General features: G+C 45.3%; 1 protein-coding gene across 1 annotated transcript; it reads right to left on the reverse strand.

Annotated features, from left to right (window-relative positions):
• Positions 1-6,993: 6,993 nt before the first annotated feature.
• Positions 6,994-9,806, reverse strand: OTUD1 (OTU deubiquitinase 1). Its single transcript, XM_007100753.4, has one exon. The coding sequence runs from the start codon at positions 9,705-9,707 to the stop codon at positions 8,250-8,252; it is 1,458 nt and encodes a 485-aa protein (XP_007100815.2). The 5' UTR covers positions 9,708-9,806; the 3' UTR covers positions 6,994-8,249.
• Positions 9,807-11,070: the final 1,264 nt, after the last annotated feature.

The following is an 11,070-nucleotide window of genomic DNA, read 5'->3' on the forward strand; positions in this document are numbered from 1 at the left end:
ACTTTGGCAGTGATGATTCCCAGTAATTGTAGAGTCAAATCATCTTTATTTAATTTTCACATCCACCGACTAAATATTCCCAAGCTCATACTTCCCTTCAATTTCTTCCTTCAGGGGCTTCCCTGGTGGCGCAGTGGTTAAGAATCCGCCCGCCAATGCAGGGAACACGGGTTCGAGCCCTGGTCCGGGAAGATCCCGCATGCCGTGGAGCAACTAAGCCCGTGCACCACAACTACTGAACCTGCGTCCTAGAGCCCACGAGCCACAACCACTGAGCCTGTGTGCCACAACTACTGAGGCCCACGTGCCTAGAGCCCGTGGTCCACAACAAGAGAAGGCACCACAATGAGAAGCCCGCGCACTGCAACGAAGAGTAGCCCCCGCTAGCCGCAACCAGAGAAAAGCCCGCGTGCAGCAAGAAAAACCCAATGCAGCCAAAAATAAAATAAATAAAATAAATAAATTTATATATAAAAAAAGATATGGCCCATTCAATAAAAGGTATGCAAAGTTAAATAATAATGAGATGCCTTATTTAAAAAAAATTTTTTTCATTCAGTGAGTATTTACTGAACATTTACTCTGCTAGGTACTGGGCTGGAACCCAGGAGACTCATGAGGGAACGTAATAGAGCCCATGCCCATTGCACTTGGCACATTTGGGGAATGAAACTGAATGAAATGCCATCTAGTTTCTCACTGCGTCTTTGAGATAGTTACAGACACTCTAGGGATGTCAAAAGAAATAAACACTAAAAAAAGAGCGAATATATGTATAACTGATTCACTTTGCTGTACACCTGAAACTAACACAACATTGTAAATCAACTATACGCCAATAAAAATTTAAAATAAATAAATAATAAGGTCTGGACTTACGATCTCATGTGACAAATAACTTAAATTTGAATACGTTACGCATTTAAAGTATACACTCTTGAATTATTCCACTACATTTACCTACATATGAATTTATCCGATGTCCAAAGGTCTGAAATCTATTTTTATTCTCAATGCTCTTCCTTCATATGAGCACATTGAATAGCATGGTAAAATTTGAGAGTTTAAACTTTCTCATCTCTTTGGGAAAGAGGAAAAACACATAAAGTAGTGAGATTATCTCGATCCCTTTTTTTTTCAGTACAAAAATTATGACGAGAACATTGCAGTATAAGACCGTTATTTACCCAAGCTGAAGATAACCAATTCTGATGTTCAAAGGATGCTAATGCATTTCCTCTCCTCTATAAAAATGTGGTTTGTGAGGAAAGGCTTTGTGCCTAATGAAATGTTACTATATAAAGTATATGGAGTACCAGTTTAGAGAAATGTAACAAGGATCACAGGTACATGCCCTCATGCAACTTATCAATAGCGGTTTACTACTCAGTTCAATTAAAAATGCTACCATGAGTCTGTTTTATCTTAAAGAAAAATGTGAGTGGAAAATGAACAAGAGGATCAAGGAATTAGGTTTTAGGTTTTCACCGAAATCCTGACCTACTACGCCATCTTAGTTTTTAAATGACAGTAATTAAAAAAAAAAAAATCACACTAATAGTTATTTGTCTCATAGTTTTTATCTAGGTACCCCTTTAATAAAATTTTAAGTTACTAGTATGATTTTCATACTACTTTACCAGAAGACACAGTTGGATTTACTTATAGATGCTATACTCCCCCATCATAATTTATGGGGGAGTAAACTCTAAAGAAACTTTAGCTCATAGCATCAACTGCTTCCTTCACACGGTTTTGCGCCTCTTAGCTGCTATATGAGTAACTGAAGGAATGAACTGTTGAATAAATGTCTGCTAAAAGGAAAACAGAGTCAACCACATTTCCACACCTTCCACTGTTCAAGTCCTCGGTGATCCAGAATTGCTACTACGAACAAACAAAACTGGTGTGGCAGTAGAAAACAAACATGGAGCATCAGGAGTGACGAATATTACATTTCTTCCAAACAACGACAACAACGAAAAACTATACAAAGAGGATGAGAAAAACATAAACCTTTCAGGCAAGACAACCAAAATAACATGGTGCCACGTAATACAATCTTGGGACCCACTGAATTTTATTTAAACCTATCACCCTCCTTGGGAATCTAAATCAAGGACTTGGGATCCTAATTTGAAAATGAAACAGAACAACATAGAGGAAACTGTTTCCTCAAAATAGTAATGGGCTTACAGATACCTTTTAGGAACTTATACCTAATTACGTCTATTCATTCCTTCTGTAAACTTTAAGCATCCCCAAATTTTATACGTCTCTAAATAAGGTGGAGAAAAGGGGGAACACCACATTTAGCTGCGTAATTCAAATAAAAGTATTTCTCTCTTCCCAAGTTAATTAGGGAAGCCATGAAGCAAACCTTATCTTACCTAAATACCTAAAAACCAGAGGTTCATGAGTAGTTAGCATTTAAACCTTAGACCAATTGCCTTTCCTTGATAACTAATGGGATCCTTCCACTCGTATGTATGTATGTATTTTTTTATGGCTGTGTTGGGTCTTCGTTGCTGCACGCGGGCTTTCTCTAGTTGTAGTGAGCGGGGGCAACTCTTCGTTGCGGTGCGTGGGCTTCTCATTGTGGTGGCTTCTCTTGTTGCAGAGCACGGGCTCTAGGCACGTGGGCTTCAGTAGTTGCGGCTCATGGGCTTAGCTGCTCTGCGGCATGTGAGATCTTCCCGGACCAGGGCTCGAACCCGTGTCCCCTGAATTGGCAAGCGGATTCTTAACCACAGCGCCACCAGGGAAGTCCCTCCATTGGTCCTTGACCATCGTTCCACAGTCAAGCAAGGAACTCAAAGTCAATTGTCTATAACCATGACATCAACTGAAAACTAAAAAAATCTAAACTAGCTGTGCTTATCCTGCAATACGCATACCAGCACTATGTATACAGACACGCTTCTCAACTAAATCTGATAACACATCTTAACATTAATGCATTCCCTTGATCTCAAGAGGCCAGACTGGATAAAAGTTAGGCCACTGCTTTGTTTACTGTTTAAAACATTAAAATCTGTGCTGACAGTGAGTGGCACACAAGACTATACTTAGACGTTGTGCTGGTTAACACAACACTTGCACTTCCCTGTTCGAACATTAGCCATTGGTTCATCTATGGTCTTAGATAGGAATATAATGAGAAATAATGAGAGCAATTTCCTGAGCTACTCCACCTTTAAATTACATTTCATTGAGACTTATCCTCTGAAATTACTGGTTGTCCTATCCTGTTTACGTGAGAACTTAAGAAACCTCTCGTAATTCTGACATCTTTACACATGAAGAAAAACTGTATACATGTAGGAAAGGCTCCTACAGATGTCACTTTATCATTTAAAAATCACTGTAGCCAAAAAGACGTAAAAGTAAAATTACACATTTTATTCATTCATTCCTTCAGCTGAGAATTGCTCAATTGTACAAATACGATATTGTACAAAAAAATCACAAAATGTTACAAAATAAAAAAGTACAAACTGCATTACTTAATAAATACCACTAAAAGTAGTTAAAGTGGAAATGAGATAGGTTTTAGGTTGGAAACATTGTTTGACCCAGCAAACCATACAAGCTCCGTATAGACATTTTTATTTGTACATAATACAGGGCAATCCTATTTTGCCTTGTGAAAGAATTTAAAAGGAATAGACTATGAAGACAGTATTCTCCTGCTAGAAAATAACTGCCAAGGTTGGTTGGGGGCATTTATGCCATTAGTTTTTTAATCTCTCAGTTGAATCCAAGAAGCTATATAAACACGGGTTCGAGCCCTGGTCCGGGAAGATCCCGCATGCCGTGGAGCAACTAAGCCCGTGCACCACAACTACTGAACCTGCGTCCTAGAGCCCACGAGCCACAACCACTGAGCCTGTGTGCCACAACTACTGAGGCCCACGTGCCTAGAGCCCGTGGTCCACAACAAGAGAAGGCACCACAATGAGAAGCCCGCGCACTGCAACGAAGAGTAGCCCCCGCTAGCCGCAACCAGAGAAAAGCCCGCGTGCAGCAAGAAAAACCCAATGCAGCCAAAAATAAAATAAATAAAATAAATAAATTTATATATAAAAAAAGATATGGCCCATTCAATAAAAGGTATGCAAAGTTAAATAATAATGAGATGCCTTATTTAAAAAAAATTTTTTTCATTCAGTGAGTATTTACTGAACATTTACTCTGCTAGGTACTGGGCTGGAACCCAGGAGACTCATGAGGGAACGTAATAGAGCCCATGCCCATTGCACTTGGCACATTTGGGGAATGAAACTGAATGAAATGCCATCTAGTTTCTCACTGCGTCTTTGAGATAGTTACAGACACTCTAGGGATGTCAAAAGAAATAAACACTAAAAAAAGAGCGAATATATGTATAACTGATTCACTTTGCTGTACACCTGAAACTAACACAACATTGTAAATCAACTATACGCCAATAAAAATTTAAAATAAATAAATAATAAGGTCTGGACTTACGATCTCATGTGACAAATAACTTAAATTTGAATACGTTACGCATTTAAAGTATACACTCTTGAATTATTCCACTACATTTACCTACATATGAATTTATCCGATGTCCAAAGGTCTGAAATCTATTTTTATTCTCAATGCTCTTCCTTCATATGAGCACATTGAATAGCATGGTAAAATTTGAGAGTTTAAACTTTCTCATCTCTTTGGGAAAGAGGAAAAACACATAAAGTAGTGAGATTATCTCGATCCCTTTTTTTTTCAGTACAAAAATTATGACGAGAACATTGCAGTATAAGACCGTTATTTACCCAAGCTGAAGATAACCAATTCTGATGTTCAAAGGATGCTAATGCATTTCCTCTCCTCTATAAAAATGTGGTTTGTGAGGAAAGGCTTTGTGCCTAATGAAATGTTACTATATAAAGTATATGGAGTACCAGTTTAGAGAAATGTAACAAGGATCACAGGTACATGCCCTCATGCAACTTATCAATAGCGGTTTACTACTCAGTTCAATTAAAAATGCTACCATGAGTCTGTTTTATCTTAAAGAAAAATGTGAGTGGAAAATGAACAAGAGGATCAAGGAATTAGGTTTTAGGTTTTCACCGAAATCCTGACCTACTACGCCATCTTAGTTTTTAAATGACAGTAATTAAAAAAAAAAAAATCACACTAATAGTTATTTGTCTCATAGTTTTTATCTAGGTACCCCTTTAATAAAATTTTAAGTTACTAGTATGATTTTCATACTACTTTACCAGAAGACACAGTTGGATTTACTTATAGATGCTATACTCCCCCATCATAATTTATGGGGGAGTAAACTCTAAAGAAACTTTAGCTCATAGCATCAACTGCTTCCTTCACACGGTTTTGCGCCTCTTAGCTGCTATATGAGTAACTGAAGGAATGAACTGTTGAATAAATGTCTGCTAAAAGGAAAACAGAGTCAACCACATTTCCACACCTTCCACTGTTCAAGTCCTCGGTGATCCAGAATTGCTACTACGAACAAACAAAACTGGTGTGGCAGTAGAAAACAAACATGGAGCATCAGGAGTGACGAATATTACATTTCTTCCAAACAACGACAACAACGAAAAACTATACAAAGAGGATGAGAAAAACATAAACCTTTCAGGCAAGACAACCAAAATAACATGGTGCCACGTAATACAATCTTGGGACCCACTGAATTTTATTTAAACCTATCACCCTCCTTGGGAATCTAAATCAAGGACTTGGGATCCTAATTTGAAAATGAAACAGAACAACATAGAGGAAACTGTTTCCTCAAAATAGTAATGGGCTTACAGATACCTTTTAGGAACTTATACCTAATTACGTCTATTCATTCCTTCTGTAAACTTTAAGCATCCCCAAATTTTATACGTCTCTAAATAAGGTGGAGAAAAGGGGGAACACCACATTTAGCTGCGTAATTCAAATAAAAGTATTTCTCTCTTCCCAAGTTAATTAGGGAAGCCATGAAGCAAACCTTATCTTACCTAAATACCTAAAAACCAGAGGTTCATGAGTAGTTAGCATTTAAACCTTAGACCAATTGCCTTTCCTTGATAACTAATGGGATCCTTCCACTCGTATGTATGTATGTATTTTTTTATGGCTGTGTTGGGTCTTCGTTGCTGCACGCGGGCTTTCTCTAGTTGTAGTGAGCGGGGGCAACTCTTCGTTGCGGTGCGTGGGCTTCTCATTGTGGTGGCTTCTCTTGTTGCAGAGCACGGGCTCTAGGCACGTGGGCTTCAGTAGTTGCGGCTCATGGGCTTAGCTGCTCTGCGGCATGTGAGATCTTCCCGGACCAGGGCTCGAACCCGTGTCCCCTGAATTGGCAAGCGGATTCTTAACCACAGCGCCACCAGGGAAGTCCCTCCATTGGTCCTTGACCATCGTTCCACAGTCAAGCAAGGAACTCAAAGTCAATTGTCTATAACCATGACATCAACTGAAAACTAAAAAAATCTAAACTAGCTGTGCTTATCCTGCAATACGCATACCAGCACTATGTATACAGACACGCTTCTCAACTAAATCTGATAACACATCTTAAAATTAATGCATTCCCTTGATCTCAAGAGGCCAGACTGGATAAAAGTTAGGCCACTGCTTTGTTTACTGTTTAAAACATTAAAATCTGTGCTGACAGTGAGTGGCACACAAGACTATACTTAGACGTTGTGCTGGTTAACACAACACTTGCACTTCCCTGTTCGAACATTAGCCATTGGTTCATCTATAGTCTTAGATAGGAATATAATGAGAAATAATGAGAGCAATTTCCTGAGCTACTCCACCTTTAAATTACATTTCATTGAGACTTATCCTCTGAAATTACTGGTTGTCCTATCCTGTTTACGTGAGAACTTAAGAAACCTCTCGTAATTCTGACATCTTTACACATGAAGAAAAACTGTATACATGTAGGAAAGGCTCCTACAGATGTCACTTTATCATTTAAAAATCACTGTAGCCAAAAAGACGTAAAAGTAAAATTACACATTTTATTCATTCATTCCTTCAGCTGAGAATTGCTCAATTGTACAAATACGATATTGTACAAAAAAATCACAAAATGTTACAAAATAAAAAAGTACAAACTGCATTACTTAATAAATACCACTAAAAGTAGTTAAAGTGGAAATGAGATAGGTTTTAGGTTGGAAACATTGTTTGACCCAGCAAACCATACAAGCTCTTGTATACAGACATTTTTATTTGTACATAATACAGGGCAACCCTATTTTGCCTTGTGAAAGAATTGAAAAGGAATAGACTATGAAGACAGTATTCTTCTGCTGGAAAATAACTGCCAAGGTTGGTTGGGGGCATTTATGCCATTAGTTTTTCAATCTCTCGGTTGAATCCAAGAGGCTATATATAAAGCAGGAGGCTTATCTCGTCACAAAGTCTTCTATCACGTTAAAATTATTTTTTCAACAAAATGACAAATATAAATAAAAACAATTGAGAGCACCAGACAATCTACTCTAAACCTCAACCAGAGTACAGAATAATCACTCTGCCATCAGCAAATATCAGACTTTCATTCAAGTAAGAGCTGGTACTATTCTTTAAAGAAAAAAAACATTCTTCCCATAACCTCCCCTTACGTATTTTCTCTTTAAAAGGTTGACCATTTCTAGAAAAATAATGATCTTCCAAACAACAAATCTGTCTCATCAAAACGGAATGGGCCAATCATCTGGTAATATGAATGCATCAATATCCATTTTAAATAATCACTTACGAACTGTAAAATTCAAATTCAACAACAAAAAATACTAAATCACAAACTCTGTTCAAAATAATAAACTTCATATAAAGCACTTCTCTGGATTTATGCCGGAAAGCTGTGTGTCAAAATGGAACACGTCATAGATGAAGATACACCAGTTGTTAAAAATGTTGTGCAAAAATACATTTTTATAGAAAATAGATTACCAGGAATGAACAAAATTTACACTGTGGGAAATCAGCTTGCAAATTAAGTAGTGCCACCTTTATACAGCACATGATATACAGCAGGAGGATCACCCAAAGCTATCATGAAACATCACGTAGGTGCCCAGCAACCTTCAGCTCTGAGGAGAAAACATTCCAAACAATGATTAAGGCATTACACCTACAGTAAATCTACTTGAAAGTTTAAAAGTGCTATTACCCTGATTAGAGTTCATGTAATTCTCCAAACACAAATTAAGTCTGCAATTTTCCCAGGGTGCAGGGGTTCAGACACTTCAAGAGCATGCGTTTTGTTCAATATACATTTTGGATAGGGATATGGCCATGGACTTGGCGAGTTCTTCGTCGCGTTTTCTTTGCACTTGAGTCTGCCTGCACCAAGTGTCATACTCCGGATTCGGATAGGAGTGATCAAACACCGCGTCGTAATGTCCGTTACTGAGCCAACTGAGCCAAATGCTAGGCCTTAGGGAATCCTCTGGGCCCAAATAGTGAACCATGGTAGACACCGTGGGGCTCTCCAGCCTCCCGCCAGTAGTTAGATGTATATTCACGTTCAGCATCTGCCCCATGGCCAGAAGTTCAGGGTACCCGGCCCACGCCCCGTCCTGAGCAGCGGCGATGATAAACTCCCCCACGTCGCCCTCAATCAGGGGGCTAAAGTGGTCGAGGTGGTCGGCGATGTAGTGCACCGTCTGCTCCCGCAGCTCCCGGTGCAGGCTCTGGTCCCCGTACACCGCCTTGCTGACCGCTCGGTAGAGGCAGTTGCCGTCGGGAATGATGTGAAATCGGTACTTGTTCCTCTGCCGCAGGTACTTGTCCTGCCTCTCCACCTCGGCCAGGTACAGGGCCAGCTTCTCGTCCTTGGGATCCGACCTGGAGACGATCGCCGCCTCGGCCGCGCCGCCCGGGACCGCCTCGCCGCTCCGCGCCGGAGGCGCCTCGGCCTCTGGGCCGGGCCGCCGCGGCTCGTCGGCGCTGGGAGGAGGGTCGCCGCGGTCGCCGGCCCTGTCCCAGACCCGGAGGCTCCTCTCCGCCGGGCGCTCCTCGGCCCACGGGCCGGGGCCGGCTTCCGGGCTCCCCGGGGGCGGCGCGGGGCCGCGGTGCTTGGCGGCGGCCAGGGCCTGGCGGTGCTCGCTCAGTCGGAAGTTTCTGTCGGGCCCCTCGCGGGCCGCGTCCAGGCCGGCGGGCTCGGGGCCGTCGGGCCTCAGCAGCTCCTCCAGGAGCCAGGCCGAGGAGCCCCGCCGCGGCGGGACCGGGGCGCCGGGCGGCGGGGCCAGCAGGAGGCAGCGGCCGCGCGGGGCGGCGGGCGCCGCGGCGCCGGGCTCCGGGCCGCGCAGCAGGAGCCGGTCGGCGCCCAGGGCCCGCACGGTGATCTGCGCCGTGGACGTGTAGTGCGGCGGCAGCGGCGGCTTGCAGGACCCGCCGGGCGGCCCGGCGGTGGCGGCGGCAGCCGAGGCGGGGGCGGCGGCCCCAGACACCATCTCGAAGCAGGAGGAGAAGGCGGGCATCTTGGCGGCGGGGGCGGCGGCGACTTCGCGGGGCTCGGCGGCCGCGGCCGGCTGGGACTCACCGGTATCGGGCTCCGGCGCGCCGCCGGCGGGTCCCGGGGGCTGCAGCGAGACCTTGAACGGGGCGGCGGCGGCGGCGGCGGCGGACGGAGCGGGGGCTGCGGCCGTGGGACCAGGGCCCCCGGCTGGGTAGTGGGTGCAGACGCTGCTGTAGAGCTGCATGTCCCTGCCCGCCGCTCGGCCCCTTATAGGCGCGCCGAGCCCCGGTGAGGGGACACACCCTCCGGGCCCGGGAGAGGGGGCCGGCCGAGCGCGGTGACCCAGTGCTCCGAGAATAGAAATGACCAAAGGGCCGCCGGCGCGTCAGGAGCCGCATATAGCGCCCGGGGCCCCGCCAAATTCCTGCTGCGCCACAGCACGCGGGGGGGGGCGGGGAGGGGACGCGCGCTCGACCCCTGCCGGCGCGCTCGGCCCGCAGACCCGGGACGCGTGCGCCCGCTGCCGCTGCTCCGGCCCTCGGCGGCCGCTGGGGACTCTCGGAAGAAGCCGCCCGCCCTGCTGGAGCGCGTCCCACCGGCGAGGAGCAGCGCGCGGCTCGCTGAGGGGCCAGGAGGCGGGGCCGCGGTTGTTTACCTCAGGCCGCGCGGCCGCGTCACGTGTCCCCCCTGGAATGCGCGGCTCCTCGCGTCGCCCCATTCAACCGCCCGGGTTAGTCCTGCCCCTCCGGCTCGCCCCGCCCTGTTCGGCGACGTCATGGGCGTGGCCCACGGCGCGGGCGCGCGGGCGGGGGAGTGCGGAGGCTCGGATCTCTGTACGGTCAAGGGGCTCTTTTCCGCTTCCCCACTTCAGCCGCAGTTTTAGACGCCGCGCTTTTCTGGGCTGGTGCAGCGGTCGTGGCGGGATGGGCACTGCTTGGGGCGGGCTAGAATGCTGAAAGTGCGCGTTTCGGAAGAAGCTTCCGGGTTCGGTATGGAGAACGGAGAGCTGCCCTGAAACCTGCACGGCCTCTGCCTGGTCATAGCACCACTGCCGTCTTTTTCATTCAGTCCCTCGGGTTGTATTGTTAACGTAGCGTGACGCCTCCCTTTCTCCCCAGCACCTTGCTGCCCTGCTAAACCGAAACCAACTTTTCTGCAGCCCTAACCCGTGACGACGAGCATATACAAGACGGGCGAAATACCAAATGCCTAACCGAGCCTTCTGAAACTAGGGGCAGCTGCTAACCACGGGTCAGAGGCAAAGTAGAGAGGGTCGTGATGCATCGCGAATGTGTTGAAATTGAATAGAATTTTGAACATAGTTCTACCCAATTGTGTTAGTTGTTCCTGTTTGTAAAGGAAAGCCGTACTACGCACATGATCAACCGTGTACTGACTGTATGGTAGAAGGCAGCTCTTGCTATATTCTGAGCTTTGATCACATGCTAAACTAGCAGGCCCTAAACGTTCAAAGGGAACCTAGGAAGCTGTCCCACCGTTTTACTGATGAGGAAGTAGCTTACGTTGTGGCATACGCCTCCCCCGACCCTCCCGCTGAAACGTAAATTCCATGAATGGAAGACTTAGTCTTGGAAACCAAAGGTTTG

This window comes from Physeter macrocephalus, chromosome 11 (assembly GCF_002837175.3).
Source record: "Physeter macrocephalus isolate SW-GA chromosome 11, ASM283717v5, whole genome shotgun sequence".
Classification (NCBI taxonomy): domain Eukaryota; kingdom Metazoa; phylum Chordata; class Mammalia; order Artiodactyla; family Physeteridae; genus Physeter; species Physeter macrocephalus.